The sequence below is a fragment of the Callorhinus ursinus genome, unplaced genomic scaffold (genome assembly GCF_003265705.2).
Source record: "Callorhinus ursinus isolate GAN/ISIS: 27379988/994484 unplaced genomic scaffold, GSC_fseal_2.0 scaffold53, whole genome shotgun sequence".
Lineage (NCBI taxonomy): Eukaryota > Metazoa > Chordata > Mammalia > Carnivora > Otariidae > Callorhinus > Callorhinus ursinus.
This window is the reverse complement of record NW_027397115.1, coordinates 7465572-7491269: the sequence shown is the minus strand read 5'-3', so window position 1 is coordinate 7491269 and position 25698 is coordinate 7465572. Positions and strand designations below refer to the sequence as shown.

The 25698-nt window shown below is 50.7% G+C and overlaps 1 protein-coding gene across 7 annotated transcripts in view; it reads right to left on the bottom strand.

Moving 5' to 3' along the window:
- The window catches only part of NFATC2 (nuclear factor of activated T cells 2), a 137325-nt gene that overhangs the window by 45607 nt on the left and 66020 nt on the right, over positions 1 to 25698 (bottom strand). For all 7 annotated transcript variants that reach the window (XR_003204685.2, XM_025853272.2, XM_025853273.2 and 4 more), the window contains exon 6: positions 14697 to 14837. Coding sequence is in view for 6 of the 7 variants with exons in the window: in XM_025853272.2 (XP_025709057.1) it covers positions 14697 to 14837 (141 nt within the window). In the remaining variant the exon portion in view is untranslated. The remainder of the gene's footprint in view (positions 1 to 14696; positions 14838 to 25698) is intronic.

Below are 25698 nucleotides of genomic sequence, written 5' to 3'. Positions count from 1 at the left end.
TGGGTTTCTGTCAAAAGGGAAGAGGGAAAATGTGGTCAAGGTACCAACTCTCACCACGATGGAAGGGACCGAGTTCAAGTCACCACTATCTCCCCAACACCCAACACTGTGTCATCGAGACACAGTACTTTCCACGTGAAAGGCCCTGGACAGAACCAGTCAGAGAAAATTCTCACCCTTTTATCAAAGACAGGTCAAAAGTCATCCACCAGAGACATACGCCTGTCTTTCGGGTGGTGGTTACGCGCGAGGCATGGGTCCATGTCAAGAAGGGCATTCTTATTCACTAACTGCAGTGCAAGCTCTAAGTCAGAAGATCAAGTAATAAATGAAAGGAGGAAACAGACGATAAACAATAACGTGTTGATATCCGGTGTGCCACCTCCTCCCAGGCTCTCAGTGGCTGAACTGAGTTCTGTCACCAATAAATATCTGGGTCCCTTCAGTTCAGCTCATTTCCCCACAGGACTCTGACCCACTCTGAAAAGAAAGGATCGTTTTCAGGAGTCTCATAATTGGGAGGAAAGAGAGAAGCATCTGGAAAAGGGATCAGGACGTACCAAGCTGGGGCCATAGGGTCTCCATCCCCAGCTCTCTTCCCAACTCATGCCAGGAGTGAGAGGCGAAGCGCAAAATGGCAGTTGATGAAAGGCACGCCCCCAGGAAGAGGATTCTCACGGAGTCTCTTCTCCTGGCGCAGGAACCCAAGAGGAATGAGAGGGAGCCCTTCTCCTTCACTTTCACCTTTTGTCCGTCTCTGGTGGGTGTACATAAGTAAAACTCCACCCACTAAGAGCCACAGAATTCCAGTGCACAGGTGCTTGGGACTACCCTTAGGAATTAGCCAGCCCCACACCATCAGATGGGGAAACTGAGGCCCAGAGAAGGAACAGGTTTTGTCCAAAGGCAGGAAGAGGAGTCACGAAATCACAGTCCTTAAACAACAATTGGCACACTCCAATAATAAAAGAGATGCTTTTGAGGAGAAAAGCTCAAGGTCATTAAGCAGAGACAGGGTGACCAGCTTCCTGGGAGGCCAAGGAAAAGTCCTACGCAGGTGAGATCTTTGCAGGGTCACATCCACCACAAAGGTTCGTCCCCGTTCCCCCTGTGCCTCCAGATAGCATCCAAGCAAGCACAGCTGGCCTGAAGGTCCCGCACGACCTGTTCCAGCCTCCACAGGCCCATTGTCACAACCCTGCCCCCAGGAGGAATGACAGCTCTTGCTTCTGAGCACGGTCTGTATGCAAAGCACCACTCAAAACACCTGGCAGGTCTGGACAGGTCTAATCCATATAACAAGCTTATGCCACAGGTCCGATCATCCCCCACCCCACTGGATAGGTGAGGACACTCAGGCCCTGGCCCCGGGATGCACAGCTATGGGAGGGGAAGGCAGATCTGAGCCCAGGCAGCCGAGCCTAGAACCAGGGCTCCTGGTTCATGGTTACATGGTTTCAGATTCCTGTGTTCCTCCTCCGCCAAGTGAATGAAGGACACGGGGCAGGCGCTCTGGGCAGCTCATCCTTCGAGACTGGGCTGCAGTCTCTCCCGGGGAAGCCAAGCCCCAGTGCCCATGGCGTCCACAGCACCCCGGGCAACCCCACCACCACTGCTCTCTCCGTGAAAGCATGTGTTTGCCTCCCCCACTGCCCTCAAAGGCCATGTATCCCTTATTCCATACCCTAGTGCTCAGCCATCGGTCAGCACGAGCGGAATTAAGATCCTTGCAATAAAGGATAGTCATGATCTAAGTATTTGCTGGGGCAGAATGCTTCTTCAGGGAAGGCAGAGAGGTCCATCAACAGACAAATGGATCAACAGAAGGTGGTCTACTCATACATACAGTGACACAGCGTCACAGTGAATTCTGACACGCGCCACAACACAGATCGACCTTGAACACATGATGCTGAGTGAAACAGGCCCGACCCAGGACAGTATTACATAATCCCACCTACAGGAGGTACATAGAATAGGCAAATTCAGACACAGGAAGAACGCAGGTTACCAGAGGCCGTGGGGGAGGATGGGGGGGTGTTACTATTTCATGGGGACACAGCTTCTGTTTTGGACAAATGAGAATGTCCTGAAAATGGATAGTGGTAACAACGGTGGTACAATACTGTGAGAGATTTAATGCCACTGAAGGGTTCACTTACAAACAGTTACAATGATCAATATTGTAATATGCATATTTTACCACAATTTTTTTTTTTTTTTTTTTTTAAAGCCATTGGCCTCACCCTAGAGACCAGGCCTGTTTTGTGGCCTGTAGGGTGGGGTGGCTTTTTTGGAGGTTTTTTCATCAGCTGCTGCCGTCTCAAGATGAGATTTCACCGAAAAATGCAGATTTTGCTCTTGGAAAAAAAAAAACCAATTCAGACGATCTGGCCATTCTGGGCACCCACACAAGACCCTGGCCTCCTCAGACAGTGCTGTGATCCCCACTTCAACCACAGCACCGCCTCCCCAGCCCCCACATCTCTCCTTTACTTCCCATACCCGGCCCCGGGGCGGGGAGCCTCTGAGAGAGGAAAGCACCACGTCGCACAACATGGGGAGGAAGATGGTCAGGTTTCTGCGGATCCCCCTCCGCTGGAATGTAGCTGAGATTTTCCCCGGGACTGCTCAACATTTTGGCCAGAAAACACCACCACCCAATATTCTCTTGGTTGGCAGCTTCTCAGCAGAGGGATGTCCCTATAACGGCCACTCACTTAAAAACTCTCCCTCCTTCCTGCCCCCGTCCTCTGGGCTCCAGGCAGAGCAAACAGGACCCGCCAAGCAGGACCTCCCCAAAGTCCTCTTCAGCAAGGCGGCCCGCGGGCAGCCTCACCCCTGGCCTCGGGGGACCTCCATGCCGCCCGGCTCCTAGACTTCTGTGGACAGCAGATCAAGGAAGAAAAAAGCCCATGGGGTCTAGGGGGCACTGCCTGCTCACTCCAGGGTCTGTGGGGCCTTCAGCTACGTGACTACTGTAACCCGAGCCGTCTTGGGCACGTTCTGTGGCCAGAACAGACTTCCCCTCTGTGGCACCACAGTGCTGTCCGTTTCATTCCTGCAAACCCCGAACTCCAGAGTAGACCCAGCTTGGAATCCCTGCATTTTTAGTGAAATCTCATTTTGAAATGGCAGTACTTAATGAAAAAAAACCTCTAGGCCACCCTACAGGCCACAGGCCCTATTCGCTGTGTATGCTCAGATAAGGCACTTTACCTCTCTCAGCCTCTTATCCAAAACACGGGAACAATCACAGGACCTATATACCCCATACGTTCGTTCCCAGACAGACACACGGTACAGGATAAATGTGTGGCAGATGTTGGTGAGCATAATTATTATGGCTCATGGCAACATATTATTTCAATATTGTCTTATCATTTTTTGCATATATTCCACAATGTGTCATTATTGAGAAAACCACAAGCATATTCTAATCAGGAAATAATACACATTCTCTGATTATAATTATAAATTATACATACTCTGCCCTGCAGGCATGAGCAGAAGGAATTCACAAAGGGACGACATCTAAGAGGCAGGTGGACACGGTGCCCGACTGCTTTCCTTTCAAATGGGTCTTTTCACCATTACCTCAACTTCTAAAAAGACAGCGAGCTCACAGGAATGAAAAATCAAAACCTAAATCATGGGGCGCCTGGGTGGCTCAGTCGGTTAAGCGTCTGACTCTTGGTTTCGGCTCAGGTCGTGATCTCCAGGTTGTGAGATCGAGCCCCGCATCGGGCTCTGCGCAGAGCAGGGAGTCTGCTTAAGATTCTCTCTCCCCCCCTCTGCCCCCTCCCCGCTGTGTGTACACGCTCTCTCTCTAAAATAAATAAATAAATCTTTTTTTAAGAAACCAAAAACCTAAAGCATGAGCCAAACCCAGGGGCCTACCTTCTTCCTTTTGTCTTTAAGCCCAGAGGGCAGCTTTAAGAGTCTAGCCTGGTTGTGCATCTCAAGTGGAGGCTGCCCTGAGTTCCCAACAACAGGAACTGAAAGCTGACACTGCCGTCCCCAATTTTAGGTAAAATGTGGAAGGCACACTCCAGGGAACTGGTCTTTATGGGAACTGTGTGGTTTACAAAATACCTCAAGACCATTTCCTTGGGCTGTTCTTCCCTCCCCCCACCCTGCCTGCCGCAGCACACAGTCCTGGGGTTTCACCAAGAGAACACGCTGATCCCATCCTCTGAACTGAGCTTCCAGGAGGCAGAGGAACTCACCATAAATGCTGGCAGGACTCTCCGCCTGAACTCCCTCCCTCTGGGTTCAAGCTCAATCATTGCTCTTTACTTGCTGTGTGGCCTGTGAGTGGTAGCTTAACCTCTCTGTGCCTTAGTTTCCTCATAAGCAAAAGGGATGAGTTCATTCACTGACCTCAAAGAGTTGGCAAAAATTCAAGTAGCTTATATGCAAAATGCTTAGCAAAATGCTCAGCCCATAGTGAGTACTGCTATTAATATTTGAGAATTTGGTGTCCCATGGGTCTGACTCTGGCGAGGAAGAACTGGCGGGTCATCTTGACCCAAGTGTTCTGGTGGGTGTCCCAGTTCCTTGTTTCATTGCATTGCATTACATCTCTCATTGTGAATAGATAAAATGGCCATAGAGAGTATTCACTGATAGGGGGCTACGGTAATGATGGGCCCTCCATCTCTGGTACGGAAAATCAGATTAGGTCTAGGGAACACTGGCAGCACTTAGAATGAGCATGATCTTATTCTCAGCCCTGGAAACGTATCCCTGTTATATTAAAAAGCAGGAACTGGTAAGTACTACAGCCCAGTGTGTGTGGCACAAACTCAGCAAACACATGTCCCACACTGCCCACGTGGTTACACCCCTGTGGCTGGGCGGGACGGACCAGCCCAGACATCCACATCTTCTAAAACGCCATCCAAGACACTGGGTAGAAGTACACTGCCTGCATTTTTTTCAAAGATTTATTTTATTTATTTTAGAGAGAGAGAGTGCAGGGTGTAGGGGCAGAGGGAGAAGGAGAGAGAATCTCAAGCAGACTCTGGGCTGAGTGCGGAGCCCAACTCGGGGCTCGATCTCACAGCCCTGAGATCACAACCTGAGCTGAAACGAAGAGTTGGACACTTAACTGATTGCACCACCCAGGAGCTCCACATTGCATGCATTTTTTAGTGTTTTTTAAGATAAAGCTTTTCTCTTGAGGAAAAAGTACATTGCAACTGCCTGTTGATCTGCTTGTCTCCCAGGGGCCCTCTGGGGCCATGGTCTCCGATGGAAGCCAGGCATGGACCAGCAACACTGACCAAGCTCCTACTGCACAGAAGGCCCTGTGCTTGTTGCTGGGACCATGGTACGAGCCACACATGCCGTCCTGCTCTGGACAGGCCCACCAGAGCTCCCAAGTGAGGACCCAAGGTTCTTCACCTCTCCTGGGACGGGGACTTCCTCAGTTTCCCTCCAGCCACACTGGCCTTCTCGACCTCCCCCCAACAACCACACTTGCTCTTCTGCAGACCTTATTCAGACCAGCGCCTTCCCAGCCTTCAGGCCCAATTCGGGGAGGTCCCCCTTGACCTGTCCCCCTCCCCTTCCATCCTCTGACTTCATTTTCTCAGCCTACTGGTTTTCTGTCTCCTGCCCCTGCTAGGCCGTGGACTTCCGGAAGGCAGCACCATGCACCTGTCTTATTCTCTGCTTCATCCCAGCACTACCGTGTCTGGCGCGTAACAAGCACTCAGTAAACGCCAGTGGACTAAATGAACAAAGTGACCTCAGGATTTCCCAGGGCTTGGCCCACAGCCAGACCACCGGCCTCACCAGCAAAAAGACCCCACAAGGAGAGATTGCCGAACCCTTTGTGAAGAATCCTTTTTGGCAACTGAGTGATGGGGAAGGCACCTGGAAGAATGGTGCAGACATTGACTCACGTGCAATGCAAGCAACCGAGCCGAGTTGTCTACAACCCACCTCCCGACCCAGGCCCCAGGTCCGGGACTCTGGGAAAACCTGCCCAGAACAGAAGAGGCCCAAGATGACCAAGTCTGCTTCTACTGCTCTGGGCTGAGATGAAATGAAGGACTTCAGTCCCTTGAGCAGATGTTTGGGCAAACTTCCCCCGTCCTAAATTAAAAGGGACTGGCAGCCAGCATGGAAAGGGCCCTTCCAAGTCTTACTCAGAGGGGAAGAGAAAAGAGCCAGGTTCTTTGGGCAAAGGGGCTGGGTCTAGAGAAGACTTAGCAAGACTTTGCAAGAACAAAAAAACATGGGGTGGGGGCTGTGCATGGTTCAACGAACATTCTAGCCTTGGTGGTGGCTTGGCCCCGTGGCCCCTACCCTGCTGTTGTTTTATTGTCCACTTTGGGAACAGCTCTTGAAGCCAAAGCATCAGGAAGCAGGAGGGCTGGCATCAGGTCTGGGCTGAGGTCTTAGCAGTCAGCCTGGATGAGCCACGGGCTCCTGTCAGCACTTGAAGGAGAAATAAGGGAGCTTTCAGAAGGAGGAGAGCGAATCCGTCCTCACGTGGGTCGTGAGCACACCCCTGGGCTCCAGGCAAACAGGGAGGAAATCAAAGTGTCAGTTTGTGTTAGGAAATCATGTGTGATGCTTCCCAGTCCTGGCTGGCCCTGCTTTTAAAATTAGCTAAATGAAGATGGCTGAAGTCCTTCTAGTCTGCCCTTTACGACTGCTAACTAGCAGAAAAATGCATACTCCCTGGGTGTGGGGGCTTAATGAGCCGAGCAGATGGGGGCGGCGGGGGGCGGGGGCGGGCAGGAGGGTCCCAGAGCTGAGGATTTCACCCACTGCAATGGTACAACTGCCCAAATGTGCTTGCTGGGCGGTGAAGAGGAAATGTCTTGATTCCCAACACCCCACTTCTCTCCCGATGCCCCACGACCTCCTCCATGGGCTCAGCCCCCTCACTTCCGTCCCCGACCTAGGCAACTGCAGTGGCGGCTCACAGCACCTTCCACTTGTCCCCCCGACCCGAGTCCATTCTTCATCCAGATGGCCAAAACAATCTTAACGATATAAAATTAGATCATGTCACTCCCCTGCTTAGGACAAGAGCTCCTAGTTGCTTTTGTAACAAAATCCAAACTCTTCTCTGTGCCTACAAACCCGGGCATGACCTGAGCCCCTCGCACCCCTGTCCCACCCCAGGGACCCCTCCAGCCTTGGTTGGTGCCATCCCCCCCCCCCGGCTCTCACGCTGCCCTGGCGGCCTGGGCCTGCTTTCATTTCCTCAAACACCCCAGGCTCATCCCCATGCTGGGACTGGGTGGTTATTTCTGCCTGAGACCCTCTTCCGACAGTCTGTGCAGCTCCCTCTTTTCTGCCTTTAGGCCTCTGTTCGAAGCCACCTCCTCAGGGAAGCCCTCCCTGATCCCACTCTCCAGGGTTGCCAGATTTAACAAATAAAAATACAGGATGTCTAGTTAAATTTGATTTTCAGAAATCAGTGACCTCCTTTTTTTTACTACAAGTATGTCCCAAATCCTGTGCCATTGCATGGGACACACTCATACTACAGACATATGTTGTCTGAGATCTGAATTTCACTGAGCCTCCTATATTTTTCCACCTACCTCCAAGCCCTTTGTCTAGCTCCTCTGACCTGGTTTCACTCCCTTCAGAGCACTTTCTCTGTCTCAGAATAGCCTGCTCGTGAACAAGCTTGAGACTGTCCACCTGCTGAGAGCAGGGACCTCCGCTGTAATGGGTCCCCAGTGCCTGGCACAGTACCTGCACCTAGTAGGTGTTCAGTAAATACCCAGGGAGCATTATGGAAGCCCTGGGGTTGAGCAAGCAGAGAGAGGCTAAAAGAGCATCACTGGGTTGTTTTCCACAGAGGCTGGGCTTCTGCCCATCTTTCACCCCCCTGCAGAGGCAACTCTTCTTAGTGATGAGCAGTCACCTACGGATGCCCCCCAGCCATTGCAGCCAGCCCATCACTCTGGGAACCAGGAAGTAGGGGTTTGGGACCCAGCCCTCCACCCACAAGCTCTACCACCTCGAGGAAGTCTGTCAACCTCACCACGTGAGTCAGCTTCCCCACCAGTAAGATGGGGGGCAGGGAGTGGCCGCCATCAGTCAAGCTCCCTCCAGCAACTCGGTGAGGCCATGACAGCGGGTGTGGGATGGCTTGGGGGATAAGAAGAGAAACTAACCTGTGCCCAGAAGGACTCTTCTCTCAGACAAGAAACCAACATGGCCCTGTCTTCCTGGTTCTGTGTTCAGTAAACTGAGCTCCCAGGGGGCACATGGAAGGTCAGCTGACATCTTCTGAGCACCTACTATGTGCCTGACACTTTTAGATCCTTGCTCTCTTTTCATTGCTGAAATACCAGGAACCCCACTTCAGAGATGGGGAAACTGAGTCCCAAAGCACATAATATATATGGGGCCTATCCAGACTTCAAGCCAAGTCTGCTAGATGATCCCAAATCCAGCCTGCTCATACCTTAAATATATACAATTTTTATTTTTTAAAAAGAGTATGACACCAAAAATGTAGAAAAAATACAAAAGGGTGTTCATCAGTAAAAGATATTATGATCTTCTTGCGGGTGTGTGTGGCGGCAGGGGTGGGGGACTTCAACCTGCTAATTGCAATCTACACAAAGGTCTGTTGGCACCAAGAACAATGTCTGATGGTGGAAACACCTGAACCCAAGGCAACTACAAAACTCATCTCTCTGTGTCCTCTTTTAAAGGCTCCCAAACACAATGAACTATAGGATTTTTTCACCCAAAAGCCTGCCCTTACAAGCAAGGGATGGAAAATGAGACCATTTTCTCTATCTCCAGTGGGGTTTTGGGGCAGCGACCTGGACTCTGGCTTTGGAGGCGAGCTTTGCGTCCCAGTCAGCTGTGTGTAAGCGGTGGGCTTCAGCCCAGGGGGCCGAGGACACTGTGGACGTGAGTCACCGAGGGCAAAGGTCTGCAGGGCCTTAGTCATGCCCCAGCCCAGCCTGGAAGTCTGACCTTTCCCAAAGGGGAGCCCAGTCTAGAGAGACTCCCACACCAGGTCTATTGTTTGAGAAAACGCCACACGGGGCAAAACCAAACCCGCAGAGGAAAAACAGGTGGCAGGAGCAGATGCCTTCTTTCAGGTGGTTCCAAGGTTTCTAGGATACTAATTCATGGAAAGATACTTAATTTAGAAAAAAAAAAAATTATTTTAAGCATGTGCATTTATATTTATTAAACAAAGCTCAAAATACAACCTTTGGGAACCTCCAAGTAATAAAATGACTCATATTAGGATATGATGACTCAGTGGGAAAGAGGGAATTCCACCACCCACGCCTCCTTTCTAAAAAATCAATTTGCCCTCTCAACAGGTGATGGGAGCCTCTGCCATCAGACTGTTCCAAGAAAATCGTCCAGCAAAACAAAACACAAATTCTCTTCCAACAATTTAAGTTTCAAAGCTGAGTAATCCGAGGCAGGCAGGTTTCCAACCTACACCCCCGCAGGACACCGAGAGCCAGGGAGCTACTTGGCTGGGGCCGGGGGCCTGAATTAAGAAAGATTTACCAGCTGAAAAATTCCAAAACCCTGTGTCATGTGGAGGAACCTTCCAAAACATTGGATCCCACCCAGAAGCGGCGAGTCGCTCAGAGCCATGGCAACCCTGTTTCCGCTGCCACATCACTTTTATTTTTGTGTCCTTAGATTTTTTCCTGTTTTGCAATGTTTTGCTGGGACCCCCAACTCCGCCTGAGGCCTGGGTGGCCGGGGGCCAGGGTTACCAGCTGAAGTCAGGAACAGCCTGGACTTCTCCGCCTGAACTTTGCCTGGAAGGTTACACATTTTTAAAATTTCAGAGAATATATGAAGGCTTTTAGGCAATTACTGAGGATGGTAAATAGGAAAGACCCTGATCATCCTGTTTGGTTTCTCTTTGTCTTCATGGACGTGACTAGAGAGCTTCCTTGGGAGGCAGGGGGTGTTGATGATAAACACCGCTTGGGTTTCCAGCTCTGTCATCAGCTACGGGCTGACCTGGGGCCTGTGGCTTGGCCTGTACGTGCCTCAGTTACCCCAACTGTAAATGGGGACCATGTCACCTGCCTCTTGGGGCCAATGTGACAATTAAAGGAGAAGACACCCATTCAACAGTATGAGTGAACACCCACTAGGTGCCAGGGATTGTTGTAGATGCTGCGGATACAGCAGCAAACACCGAGTCCCCACCCTCAAGGAACTAAGAGTCTAGTGTGGGAGACCAGATAAGAAATGAATAAACCAACAGGCAAGATAATTTCAGCAGCGCGAGGTGCCACCGGGAAAAAAGAACAGGACAATGAGACAGAACGTGACAGGGTTCTGGCGGGGAGAGGATGCTGAACAACTTCTGAGCAGATGGGCAAGGAGGGGCTTGTTGAGAAATTCACCTCTGCACTGAGCCTTGAAGACACAGGAGGATGCAGCCTCGTCAAGAAATGGTGGAAGGACGTCCTAAGAGGGGACAGCAAAAGCAAAGGTCCTGAGGCAGAAACCAGCATGGGGTGCTTGAGGACAGAGTGAAGACAGGTGTACCTACAGCCAAGTGAGCGAGGGGACAGTCCAAAATGCTGAATTCAGAGGGATGGGCAAGGGCCAGATCATACAGTCTCCTGGAAGTCATGAAAATAATTAAAAATAGTAAGAAAAATAACATAATAGTCATTATTATTACTGCTGCTATAAATAAGACGCCATTTTCCAAAATACCAAGCTTTTCTAACTTAAGAAGCACCATGCTGCCCCTCTCCTACTGTTTTTCCATCGCTCTCCAATTTGTCATCCCGCTGGAGTGGAAGCTGCCAATCCCATTTCAGCCGACAGCTATAAAAAGAACGTTGGAGCTGGTGGTGCCGATGACCCAACATGGGGGCTAAGATTAGCCCAGGAGGCTGTCACCTTGCCTTAATGTGAGAAACAGCTGGGGTTCCCCTTCCTTGGAAAACTTCAGCCCGTTCCACTCCGCCCCGCCCCGCCGCCCTCGCCAGCCCAGCTATCCATGGAGATGGGAACGGGGATGCGTTTTGGAAAAACGAAGTTGAGCAACAGGGATTCCCCCTGCAGAAGGCAGTCCCGGACGGGGAGGCGAGTGCTTGGGGTCAAAAGAGCAAGGCCAGCTCCCTGCAAATGCAAGACGAGCCCCCCGTCTGTCGGGGCCCCGAGGAGCCAGACACCCCGTGAGGGAAGCCCACCACTTCTCTGGGGGTGAGGCGCATCTCTGTGACCCCTGCTTTCCTACTGGCATCAATCCAGAAGCCCCGTTTGCCCAGGATTCCTTAAGCTAGGCACAAAATGGCTCTGAACAGGTCCTCTCGAACCCGGTGACCCCACCACAAAGTCCAAGGGTCTATTTCACCACAAAATAGCTCACGTCAGTGGCTCAAAGCAGCTGAAGGGTCTTCGGTCAAATTAACCTGGTTCTGAGCTTCCTCAGAACAGAAGAGCTCACGGCCAAGGGTGCAGACTCTTGAGCCAGGCAGGCTGCCTGGGGTCGAACCCAGCACCACCATTGACCAGCTGTGTGATCTTCACTAAGTTACTTAACCTCTCTGTGCTCGGTCTCTCATTAGGAAAGTCAGGAGAAGAGAAGCTCTCTGGTAGGATTGTCATGAGGAATCAGATTAGTTAATACACATCAAGCGCTTAGAACGAGGCCTGACACATAGTTCATTATTATTACTTATTGTTTTTCAATGTCCCCCTGGTTCCATGAGATAAAATTTTACTCATCTTTGTTCTTCCACAGCCTAAAAATAACAACAGTAAAAACTAATGTTTCATGAGCATCTACCATGTGCTAGGATCTAGGCAAAAAGACTCATCTGCACCCCCAACTCATGTCATCTCCTCTTCTCTCAAGAGAAGCAAATCCCCTGTATTTTACAAAAGAGGAAACACTGGTTCAGAGAGGTGAAGTAACTTACCCAGGATGCCGAAGCTACTACATGCACGTCATGGATTTGCACCCAGGCCTTCTGAGCTCAGAGCCATGCTTGCAACCATCGAGTCAATGAGGCCGACAGCCAGAGCAATGAGAATTCTGACCATAAAGACAATAGCAGGGGCGCCTGGGGGGCTCCGTCGTTAATCGGCTGCCTTCGCCTCAGGTCATGATCCCAGGGCCCTGGGATCGAGCCCCGCATCGGGCTCCCTGCTCGGCGGGAAGCCTGCTTCTCCCTCTCCCACTCCCCCTGCTTGTGTTCCCTCTCTCGCTGTGTCTCTGTCAAATAAATAAAATCTTTAAAAAAAAAAAAAAAAAAGACAATATCATACATTCAGTGAGCAGTCCCTGGGCCCTAAGTGCACACCGCCTATGTGTGCACTCCATTTAACTCGGGGGGGGGGGGGGCATTAGTACCTCATTTCACAGAGAGGGAAACTGAGGCCCAGGGAGGTTGGACATGAGGACAATGCTGGGTGTTACCCCTGGGTGAGCCCCCTCACTTCTCCATGCTCGGCTGGCTGCCTCCCACGGGCCCCGGCTTAGAGGAGACAGTCCCCATGGACAGTGACCATCAAAGAGCACAGACAGTCGCTATTATGATTCCTTAGTAATCCCTTAATTATTAATTAATTCCTTAATTACTCCTTCTTCGTTATTAATACACAACTTTTCCAAGTTGAAACAGACTCTGAGTTTTCCTCTACCTGGCACAGGGAAACCTCTCTGTCCTGACCTCGGCCCGCTTATCACAATGTGCCAGCCTCGGTTTGCTCTCTGATTTACAAAAGCCTCGAAAATTCCTGCAGTAGAGAGTATTTTACACTGCTCCACCATCTGAAAAGTAAGCCTCCCCACAAGATGCTTAAAATTGTGCGTGCCTCCATGAAGCCACTACACCACAGGTAGGCCTTAACCCTAGGAAATAATACCAAATAGTATTAGTTAATGTATATCGAGCACTATATCCCAAGCATTTTATAAGTACTTAACATGTAGAAATTCTTAATCCTATGACCACCCATGAGGTAGGACTGTCAGCATCCTCATCATACAGACAAGAAAACTACTGCCCAGAGAGGTTAAATAACCTGCCCATGGTCACACAGCTAGAAAACAGTGGAGCTGGGTTTTGGCTGAAGAGCATGAGCTCTTATCTAGCTGACAAAAGGGATGTAGAGAATGTTGATCACTGAGTTACTTATAATAGCACAAAGTTGGGAGCAGCCAAAGGTGTAAAAAAAAAAAGTAATGGCTAACTAAAATACTAGACAAATATATGATAGAATGCAATGCATCCATGTAAATGTCTGCATCCCGAACCCCTCACTACACCACCACTGTCCCTCAAATCCACAGTGACTGACCGCATACCCTTTAAACCACTCCCAAATTCACCCATCCACCTCCAGCCCCCACTGCCACAGCCTTCCTTCATGTCACGCCTGGTCACAGAGCCAGCCCACCCCAAGAGGAGGCGTTGTGTGAAGTGAGAAGAAACACCTCTTCCCCAAGACACCCTGCTTCCTCCTGCCAGCAGCTGTCTTATTAATACACAAATTGATGATGTACCCCATTTGAAAGGGAGTCCCTAGAGGAGGTGCCCTTGTGCAGTGCACAATCCTCACAACCAGACAACCTGCCTATTATAGTCTCCATATCATCCTAAGGACACTAAACAAACAAATATGAATATCCTCTTAGAATTAACTTACTGAAATCAGGTCCATTAGAGAAAAAAAATTGGTCTAGCATCCATAACTATCAAACAATTACGTAACTTGAAATTTATCCTACTTTAGATCATTCTCTTTTTACCATGTCCTCATTGGCAAAAGATATTGACAGACAGTGTATGGAAGAAAGAATACACGGGGCCAATAAACAGAAGCATTAAACCGGTCATAGCAAAGGAGCGTGTAGTAAAGAGAAGTACCAATTCAGCAAGCATTTTTTAATTTTTAAAAAAAATGGCACTTCTGGGGTGAGGTGAAACCATTCCTGACATGGTATTGATGGAAGTTTCAATTTGTAGATTTCTGGAAGGTAATTAAAGCTCTCGAAATGACTATCCAAAATCCCACTTTAGGAATAAACCCTGAGTACACGACAGACACTCATGTATACAAGATTAATTAATCCTACAAGCATTAGAAGATTCATTGCAGCACAATCTGTCATAAAATTGTAAGTAGTTTATGTTTATTGGCCCGTGAGAAACCCGGCGCTCTTACAATTACTCAACATGTGCTAACCTAGTTAGCCTTCTTGACAACACTGTGGGGCAAGAACCTTTGTTATCATCATTCTGTACAGAAGGAAATGAAGACACAGAAGGGGAGGTAATGCCCCTAAGATCACAGAACAAGCAAGTGGGAGACCCAGGGCCAGAGCAAACTTACTTGCCGTGTTGAACGGCCTCCCTTTTGGATAATAGTAAAAAGTTGAAAAGTTTTGCCTATGTAAAAAAAAAAAATAGTTAAAAAAAAATAAAAAGAGTTTGGGGTGGGGGTCAACCTCATCATCCAACGAAACAACCCAGGACCAGCTAAGACACATCATGGCACACTCACCCACCATGAACTGTAGCGACATCAGTTGCTGGAGGTCTGGGAAGCTTCTCATCGTGAGTAAAAAGAGCAGACTAGAAAGCCCTACCCAACAGAACTGATCCCCCCAGTCAGTGCCGTTTGGAAGGAAAAAAGGTGGTGCTTTGGTACGGTGCTGGCAGACAATGAAAGAGCTCAAAAAGCCCCCTGACCTGTGGTCTTCTCAGTAAACACGACTTTGGACTCGGCCGTGAAGTTCTGTCCGGTGAGGATCATCTGCTGGCCCCCGTAAACCAGGCAGTTGTCGATGTCTTGTCTCTCCACCATGGGTAGCTCGTGGGCAGACCGCTGGGCTGAGGGCCAGAGAAAGAGAAGTCACTGGGATGGCAGGGAGAAGTCCGCTCAAAAGGGGCTTTCTGCTTTCACGGCAACCAGACACGCTCTGCCCCCACTTTGTCACCTGTGGTCATGGCAAACATGGAGCCATCGGCCCCGGCAACTGCGAACTCTGGAAATGCCACGTTCCTGCAAAAGTGCCCTAAGTCACTCGGGCTAGTCTGCTTCTAACAGCACGGTTCGTTCTCGTGAATCAAGGGATAGATGCCTGTTCTCTTTATAGGGAGGCAAAGCGAATGAGATTTGATCTTTATTTTAAAAAAGGGCAAATCAACTTTTGCATAAGAGTCCCTCTGCCAGAGAGTACTGTCTCCTCATGCACTGATGTCAACAAACATGTGAGGGATCATACCTGCTAGACGCTAGGACCCAGCTCCTGCAGGGTTTAGACGTACTCGCTTGGGACTTCACTGGCAATCCTAAACTGGGTCTTCGAAACAGCAATGATGTTGTCCCATCACCTCTCTGACCTCATTTTCTAGGACACCCCCAACCCCACCCCACTGCCTCGACTGTGTTCCAGCCAATCTTCTAGAATGTTCTCAATGTCTCTCAAACACACCCAGCATACTCCTATCTTTGAGCGCTTGCACTTTCTAGTCCCCCTCTCTGGAAAGTTCTTCCTGATTACCTGTGTGGCTCCCCTCCTCACTTCCTGTAGGTTTCTCCTCTGCCACCCCCTTCTCCGAGAGGCTTCCTGACCCCATCCCTCCATCCTCCCGCCTTGAGGTTTAAAACAGCAGTCCCCGCCCTGTCTGTGTGTCTCTCTCTTCCTCTCCCCTTTATCTTGAATTATTAGTTCACCTGTCTTTCAAATCTCTCCCCACTAGAATGTAAGCCCCAGGAAGGAGCTTTGTGTACTGCTGTAAGCCCAGGGCCAGGAACAGTGCCTCGGACCTAGTAGGGGGTACTCAGGATGGATGGACTGATACAAGGATTGATGGATGGAGGTCGATGTGGATATACCTCAATATATCTTAAAACATTACATATACCCACCTATCGATCTCTACATATACCTATATCCTCCCCTGTGTCTACGATAAATGAAAGATGGAGAAACAAGACAGTCCTATTATGCTAAGCGCTGAGCCACGATGATCTACTCGAATGCTCATAGCAACTTTTGGAGGAAGGATTAAAATTATTCACATTTGCCTAGGGAGAAAACTCAAGCTAAGAGAAGTCAGGTCACCCCTTGGCCAAGGGTGTGTGGTAGGACTTCGATTTGAATCCTCAGAAGCTGGTTTGTCCAGCTCCAGAGCCCCATCCCTTGGACATTCCAGCCAGCCACCGATTTTTCGGAAGGTCAGGCTACAGGAAAAGAGTGAAGACCCTCTCCAGCCACCTTTCCTAGGCAGGGTGAGGAACACGTCCCCGCCAGCGAGAGGGACCCATCTGCTCAGGCCTCGCCTTAGCAGCGTGGGCCGCAGAGGCTGGTCCTCCCCTCGTGAGTCAGCCCCAGCTCCTGGCGTCCCTCCCAAGCCCCAGAACTGGGCCGAGGGCCAGCCCTTTCTGTGCCAGGGGCCCGAGGCCCTCCCCATCCGGGAGCTATGGCAGGCAGCGGCCGCACAAGGCCTGAGGCCCAAACCTAACCCTTCCCTCCCGGCCAGCCGGCACCTCCAGGTGGCCAAGCAACCCCCTCCATCTTTCCTGAAACCGGCTCCTTCAGGAGCAACCATGCCCTTGGCAACACTTCAGGAGTCCACCGTGGACCAGCCAGAGGCTCCCGGACACCTCACCTTGAAAGTGCAACCCAATGACTCACAATGATCCCCTGCTGGTTTCGCCCCATGCCCGGCTCAGCCCGGGGACCAGCTAGCCAGTGTTGTTCCAAAGGGCTGCCAGTTAAGAGTACATAGTAAAAAGGCCTCTCTGCAGAAGCTGCTAATTTCTCCCACATGGGTCGGGTTATTAATCCCTTCTTTCAATATAAGAGTTTTGTATGACTTCCTAATTGAGCTGCCACAAATGGAGATTTATTAGCAGTGAAAACAGCAGTTGCATTGCCTGGAAAAGCAGGTCCTGACTTTTAAGATCTGCCTTTGATGAGTCTAGGGGGCAGCTGGGGGCTTCTGGCCCCAGGAATGGGTGGGGAGGCGGCTGGAGCCATCCCTCCCATTTTGCAGGTGGAAAGCCTGAGTCATCACTGCTGGATGAGCCAGCCGTGGCCGTGACTCTCAGCACTGGGTGGGAGGCTGGCCCGGACGGCTGCTCTGTGAATCACCGTGCATTGCTGTGAACACAACGGGTTCCTTCCTGGAGCAGTTTCACTGTGTCTCCCTGCAAAGCCCCCAAGTTTCAAGCAAACACCTTTTTCTCCCTCAGCCACAGTTGCATTTCCCACACCTTCTCCTTATCCGAAGGAAAACACTCTTTTTTAAGCAACAATTTAAGGAGAGAGAACGGGAGTCCAGCCCAGCTCCCTGTACTTTTGTCTCTTCTCCAGTCCCAAACACGAGGTGAAGGCTGGGAGCGCCAGAATCACTGAGAGCTTGTCAGAAATGCAGCGCCTCGGGCCCCACCCCAGACCCACCGAACCCACGTCTGCAGTGGAACAAGGAATCCACACGGTTGTTATGCACTAGCAAGTCTGAGAGGCACTCTCGGCCCTGAGGGCACATCAGAAGGAGCCAGGAAGTTTAGAAAATACTGACACCCAGGCCCTAATCCTAGAGCAGGGGTTCTCAGCCTGGGTGCGATTGCCATGGGGCTGGAGCAGCCTTTGATGCGGGGCCATCCTGTGCACGGTAGGATGTTCAGCAGCATCCCTGGCCTCCACCCACCCCTCCCCTGTGGACAACCAGAACTGCCTCTAGTCATAAAGCTGGGTGGCCCCTGGGGAGGAGGGGGCCAAAATCGTCCCTGGTTGAGAACCACTGTTCCAGAGGCTCCGACTTCAATGCTCTGAGGGGAGGATCCCAGCAGAGATTTAAAAAAAAAAAAAAAAAAAAACCCTAAGGATTCCAGTGGGCACCCCCCCCATCCCCGGTATGATCTGCCATACCATCAGTTGCAGGACGATGCAGGACCCGGGAGCCAAAGGAGAATTCCCAGTTTACTGCGGCTTGGGCTCTGTGGTCAGAAAGACCCCGTTTCGAGTCTTGCATCTGCCACCTCCCTGCTGTGTGACCCTGAGCAAGTCACTTCGCCTCTCTGGATCACAGATGCCTCCTTGGGAAAACCCTACCCGTTCCTGCCCTCGTGGGTCTGGTATGAGCAGTATGACAGAACATACCACGTGTAAACACGGGTACAGGCAGTACACACTTGGTGAAATAGCAAATATCGATAATCTAGATATCCATCGATGCACGGATGGACGGACCTGTAGAGAAATACAATTCAGCCATGAGAAGGGACGAAGCACGATCCAGGCTACACCGTGGATGAACCTTGAACATGTGATGCTAGATGCAAGGAGCCAGACACAAAGGGACAACTCTTCTGGGATCCCATGGCTACAAACCGTTCCGGATGGGTGAATCCGTTGAGACAGAAAACAGACGAGTGGTGGGCCGGGGTCTGGGGAGTAAGGGCCAAGGAGTATGGGGTTTCTTTTGGAGGGGACGGACAAGCTCTGGAACTAGATGGTGGTGGTGGCAGCGCATCACGAGTTCCTCCATGCCACGGAACTGTACACCTTAACGTGGGTCAAATGCCACATTTTGTTATGTGTATTTTATCACAATAAGAAAACATCTAATATAAGACAAAAGCTCTCAGCCAGTGCCCAGCACACGGTAACCGTTCCAGAAATGACTCTTTAGCACCGTCAACTTTCAAAATGCCACTTCTTCTTGCTTAGCCCTTTTCAGAACATTTTCTCGTTCGTTGTCTTTTTAAACCCTTTGGTGACAGCCCGACCGGAGCGCCGAGGAGGATGCTATTAACGCCGCTTTAGAGGCAGAGGAATGGATGCTCGGCACTCAGCGCCCTCAAGGGGCAGGCCCAGCGCAGGTGAGCCCTTGGTCCCAGCTCAGGGGATCCTCTCGTGGGGCTTCTCTAAGCCTGGTGCCCCATCTGGACGCTGCAACGGTTCACGGACCCACCTCATGGGCTGTTTCGAGGCTTCCCCGGGAGAACTCACGAAACGTGTATATGGCTCAGTAAATTTCAGCCAGCAAGGTTAGGGATACTAGACCCTGTAGTTTCTCGAGCCGTTTCCATGCGCGAGGCGCAGGCTAGGTGTTGCTGTCTTAGATTCTGCATTTCACCAAAGCTGTGCCCACCACATCGCCACATGCCTACATGCGCTACTGAGCTTGTCGCTGTTGTTCTTGGTGGATCCCGAACCAGAAACCAGATTTCTCAACCTCGACGGCCAGAGTTACTCAAAGGAAGGCTCCCAGGTCACCTGCAGCCCGATTACCTGGTTGGAAGAGGCACTTAATAGACATGCAGATGCTCAGGCCACACCCTCGATCTCCTGCACCCAGATCTCCTAGTACGTGCAATAGTAACAACCTTTCTAGGCAACTTGTTACACACATCTGTTTGAGCGCCAACTTTGACACTTAAGAGGCCACCTGAGAACAAAGGGACCTCCTCCAGGGGATGCCCCGGCATCCTCGGGAGAGCCCAGAGGTAAGGCAAACAAATCCAATTAGCCTCTGAAAAGAGGAACTGAAGAGAGGCAAACAGCAACCAAAATTACCCTCCTGGGGTCCACTTCCTCCTCTCTCTCTCTCTCTCTCTCTCTCTCTCTCTCTCTCTCTGATGCAACCTTTCACACCGATGGCTGCTAATTGGAGTGACACCATCCAGGGCCTGTGAGACGGCTCAGGCGCAGGAAGCCCGGATGCGTGCACCAACCCTCATCAGCCCCCACTGACTCTCATTCGGCCTTTCAACCATTAGAGATTCCAGACCATCCAAACCATCCACCCCGCACTGCTCTACCCAAACCAGGGGCCACCATTTTCAAGCCATCCTGACGGCCCGGCTCTCCCTGTGCGTGAAGTCTAGAACCCTCTGCTTCAGCGTAAGCTTCTAGGTGGCCCTCACCAAGAGACTTCCCCAGGCTTCCCCCCTGCCCCCAGATTCTGGCACATCATAAAGGGGCTTGGGGTTCCTGGGTTTTATGAGCTCTGAATCAACAGGGCACTTGTTGGTTTAACCAGTTCAGGTGTTTGCTTTGACCAGCAACAGTGGCTGATGGAGAGCAGAACGGCAGTGGCTGGGGGAAATCCACACCGGCTCAGGGTCCTGCAGGTCTGCCTGAGTCAGCCTAGAAATGCGACATTACTGCTTGCCTGTCTACAATTCGCCCCGTCACTGGGGTGTGTGGCCAAGAATTACGATCTACCCGAAAAACCTCAGGAGACAGGCAGGAGAGACTGGTCAGAGAAATTTGATTCTGCAGAGTGGGTGGATTCGGCTCATAATAGCGAGTAATTACAGCCTCCATAGAGAGTGCCTCGGATTCCAGGCACTTCACATATATGTGCTTGTTGACATTACAAAACACACATTGAGGAGGTAATTTAGGGTCGTGGATAAAAGGATGCTGCCACGTGGATGCCCGAGTTCAAAGCCCAGCTTGGTGACTTCTGAGCTTTGGGACCTTGGGCAAGTCACTCAATCTCTCTGTGTCTCTCTTTTCTCACCTATAAAATGCGAATAATCATAGCACCAACCTCCTAGGGCTATTTGCAATTAAATGAGTCAATGCATGGGAAGCGTGTAGCATTTTGTCAGGCTCACTGAACGTTAGTTATATTTATTTTGACTGCTAAGCTTCATGAGACCACTAAGCAAGAAGTATTCCCATTTTGGAGCTGGGGGCACTGAGTCTCCCAGAGGAGAAGGGATATGCCTGAGAGCTCACAGCTAAGTTAAGGCAGACAGGCAGAATTTGAACCTAGACTGTGGGATTCTACAACCCTGAGGGGCCCCTTTTCGGTAAAGGCTTTCCCAGAGGGAAAGCTGCCAGCCAGCCCAGGCAAGGGGCGGGGGGAGGGGGGGGAGCTCCCATCAGTCTCATCCTGGCCACCCTTGGCCGCCAACGCTCCACCTACTCTATGCCCCTCTTGTCTCTACAGCAGGCTGCCATCCTTGGCTGTGAGCCTGGCCCAGCTCAGAATACAGTGCTGACTCAGGCCTCACCCAAGACCAGCCCCTTAGGCCCCTCAGCCCTTGCCCTGGCGATTCCCAGGTCTTCCCTGGGAAGTGGGAGGTGAGCTCCCTGAGTGTGGGATTCACTTCTGTGAGAGACCTGTCAGCATTCACCGCGCGGGAGTGGGGTACGGTGTGCACAGATACATGGGGCCTGCCGTGCATGCAACCACCTTCTAACTCTGGACCTCAGGCGGCCTCAGCTTTCCCATATGGAATTTGGAGCAGTAACATCTACCCTGCGGGGCCAGTAGATCTCACCTCACCGAACCCACAAAGCATTAGGGCCTTGGTGGGAGCTGTGACCTTTCCTTCTTGCTCAGATAATCACTCTCCCATTCCAATGTGCTAAGAGTCAGCCCCTTTAGAATATTCGCACGTATCTTCATATAACAAGACCCTCCCTGAGGGCTGCACAACTCTCCATTCGACTGACGAGTTTTCTGGTCACTGAGGGACCCAGGCAGGCTGGACAGACAAAAGGACACGGGTGTCGCCCCCCAGCTCTGCCCCTCTCCTTGCCAGCCACGCGGCTGCAGCAAATCACAAAACGCTTCAGAACTTCAACCCGCGAGAACAGAAGCTCCAAGGGGGCAGCATTTCACGCCTCAAATGCTCACTGGCACATCAATAAATGCTTCTCAATGAATGAACTGAGCAAAGTCTTCAAGGTGAGACTTGCGAGGCCGTGGGGAGGTTGGAAACAAGTTAATACATGTGAGAGCCATGGGGACACCGCAGACTTCCAATCAGGGTGGTTTTGCCTTCCCTGGCCCTGCATACCTGGCTCAGTGAGGGGCCTTAACCTTCAGTCAGGTAACCACATCCATGGGCAGAGAAGCGGCCTGGGCCCCGCCCGCTAGGCCCCACCCCCACCCCACCCCACCCACTGCACCAGCCCCATAACCACCCAGGTCCTTTCTCAGCAGTGGGGTGTGGGCAGACAGAGGCGTTAGCAAAGCTGCTCTGCAGGGCCAGGGGGAGGGCGGCAAACAGCTCGTGTAGGACACTCCATGGGAGGGGCACTGGGCTTACCCTACTGTGCTCTCAGCTGGCACCTCCCATATGATGCACACACACATGCATTTAACCCCCACAAGGGCCAAGAAATAGGTACGACTACTCTCCCCATTTGACAGATGAGGAAACTGAGGCACAGAGTGTTAAGGAACTTCCTGGGACTGCATAGCCACTAAGCGCCAGAGGCAGGATCTGAGCCCAGGCCCAGACCTAACCACCACCTGAAACCGCTTCTCCACATCATGTAGGTTTCTGGTGTTTCTGAAATGTGGCTTCTTGGTAATTGCTTAGAAGTCTCCTTGGAAAGCATGGGCTGACAAAGGCCTGGTCTACCCACCTTCTGCCCAATGCCCAAATTTTACCCAAGATTTACTGCTACAGCAGCTCAGGGGAGACACTCTATGGCCATGGGAGCTGGGCTGGTCTCCTGGTATGGAAGAGGGTGCCAATTTTGGGGTTCCGGCCCAAATGAATCCGTCTCTCGTGATGTAACTCCACCTTGGTGTCCTGAGATCCAGCACGATGTGGATGTCACTGCTGGTTTGCTCCCTTACTAGTTGTGTGACCACGGGCAATTTATTCAACTTCTCCGTGTTTCAGTTTTCCCAGCTGTGAAATGGGAACCGACACTGAGTTCACAGTGTTTTTGATGATTCAGCAGCATCATGGAAAGTGCTGGACTCACAGCAGGTGGCTGATCATTGTTCCTCTTCCTTTACCTCTTCCCTGCCAGGTCCCTGTTGTCTCCTTTCTTCCTTCCTTTGGTTTTCAAGTACTTATTAACATCTACTGTGTACCAGGCACTGTGCTAATAAACAAGTTTGAAAATATAGATCCCATCATGTCAGTGCCCGACTTAGACCTCCAGGCTTCCCATTTCACTTGGAATAAAATCCGAGTCCCCAGCTTCACCTCAGAGCTCTCCTGACCCCTGTTCACTCCACACAGCCTCTGCAGCTGCCCTTCTGTTCCCTGAAGACCCGGAGCTTATGCCTGCCTCAGGGCCCTTGCACTTACTGTATCCTTCAGCTGGGCCATGCTCCCCCACCACTCAGGCCCAGCTTAATGTGCCACCTCTTCCAAGAGGTCTCCCCTGATCAGCACACCCAAGGCTGCTACTCCCCACCCCCAACTCACCAACACATGGTCCTTGTTATTTTCATCATCATGCTTAGCTGTTTGAAATGATGGTTTTCATTACTTGTTTATTGTTGGTTTTCCCCACTAGAATGTGACCTCCACGAGGGCCAAGACTTTCTTTTGATCACTGTTTTATCCCCAGTGCCTAGAACAGTGTATCATGAACTCCAAATATATTTCTAAGTGGAAAAATCCATGTTAAGAAGCTCACAGGAATGATGTGGGTCCTCTCGGCTTCTGGCAGAAGCAGGTGGACAAGTTAAGCATTCTTGCTTTCACGAAGCAAATGAGGGACTATGCCAGGCTGGTCCTCCTGATTCTAAGGACGTTCATGAAGCAATGCTGCATGATCGCCCATCTCCCAAGCCAGACCTAGGGGAGTGAGCTGCAGCAGTGAAGGCATATGGATGAGGGAAGGAACACAGTTGGGTTTTCCAAGCTCTTGCTTGCAGAAAAGGGCATATGAAACAAGCGGATTTCCAGATGGTGAATGATAGACCTCAACCCTACCTCACACCATACACAAAAATTAGCCTGAGATGGAGTGTATCCCTACACCCAAAAGCCAGAATCAAAAAGCTTTTAGAAGAAAACATAAGAGACTATCTTTGCTTCCTTCAGACAGGTACAGAGATTTGTTGGGGGAATGCAAAGAGCACTAACCCCAAAAGAAAAGAAAATGGTAAGTTAGGACTTCATGAAAATAAAATATCGATGCCCGTAAGAAGACACAAATAAGAAAATAAATAGGCAAACCACGAACTGGGGAACATGTTCACAGTACATACATCTGACAAAAGACTCCTATCCACAATACCAAACAACTGCTGCATATTAACAATAAAAATCTGAGTAACCCCGTAGAAAATGGGCAAAAGCTTTGAACGGACACTTCACCAAAGAAGACATGGAAACAGCCAAGAAGCGCACAAACTGGAGCTCAGCATCCTGAGTCTTTAGGGAAATGCAAATTATGCACAAGGGGGGTACACCTCAGGCTCCCTGGAATGGCTACCAGTAGAAAGACTGACAAAATCAAACAACGGGAAAGACGTGCAGCACACGGAACCCCCATGCACTCTAGCACAGAGTATAAAATGATCTAGGAAATACCTAAATTGGAACACATCCTTTCCCCACGATGCAGCAATTCCATTCCCAAGTATTTACCTGAGAGCAGTGGAAGCATTTGTCCACAAAAGACCCAGAACGAGAAGGTTCATGGCAGCCTTCTCCACAGCACCCGAACCCCGCCAACAAGACAAATGTCTATCAGTGGTATATAAACAATCATTATTGTTTAGTCAAGTATAGTCACCCAATTGAATAGCATTCGGCAAGAAAAAGGAATAAACTATTGAGTCACACCATAATAGCAATGGTCTCAAAACCACCGTGCTGAGCAAAACCAGCCAGACACAGGGTACATGCTGTATGATTCCATTACATGAAGTTCCAGAACAGGCAAAGCTAATCTATGGTGATAGGAATCAGAACAGTGGTTGCCTGGGGGCGGGGGGGAGGGCTGGGGAGGAGGCAGTGATGGGGAATGAGGGCCCTTCCAAGAGGAAAGGAAATGTCCTGGGTCTCGTTTTGAGTCGTGGTCACACAGACAGGTACGGTGAATTGTCAAAAATCGCTCAGCTGAAGACATGCAGTCTGCGTGTCTTCATACAGATAAGACACATTGTATCTTCATAAGATACAATACAATAGGATTTATCATATCTTAATTAGACTTCAGTAAAACCCAGCTATGTCACAAAAAGGGAGAGACTGAAAAGAGCTTGTGAGAAAATCCAGGTGCTGGTCCCCATGATATACCCACCCACCCCCCCGCCCCCAGGCCCTGCGAAAGGAGCAGAGCGAATTTCCATTCTGTGCTAGGAGTGGGCAGGACTTGGTGGAAAACTGTTTTCGGTGTTTTCTGAAACTCGATGAACAGAGATGCCCCTTTGCGGGGCAAGGAGAAAACCCACGGGAAGGTTCTCACAGGACAAGACGTCTGCACCTGCGGACAGCCCCCCTCTGTCTCTTCACTGCCTTTCTCTCCCGCCGGGCAGCCTGGAGATGCTTGTTGTCACTATTTTTTTTTTTTTTTTTAAACAAACATTCTAGAGATAGTTACTATGTGCCAGGCCCTGGCTGACACCCTCTGGTCTCCATCCTTACTTGAGAGAGACTGACAAGTAAATTGGGTTGTCAGCACAGAGCGGGGGCCCCCATACCCTGCGGGGTCAGGGCAAGCATCCTCCTTGAGGGGCCATGTGAACGGCGGCCTTGGATGAGGAGGAGTGAGCCCAGTGACTGGAGGATGGGACAAGTAGGGGAGGAAAGGTCAGAGGGTCCCAAGTTTCAGAGCACAGCAGAATCATCGGGCGACCTCCGAGAAGTCTCCGTGCGTAGACCCCACCACTGACCGAAAGACTTGCCGTTTCTGGGGTGGGATTCGGGCATCATACTGTTTTTTAAGAACTCCCCAAGTGATTCCAATGTGCAGCCACGTTTGAGAACCAGTGTTCCAGATGGAGCAGACAGCGA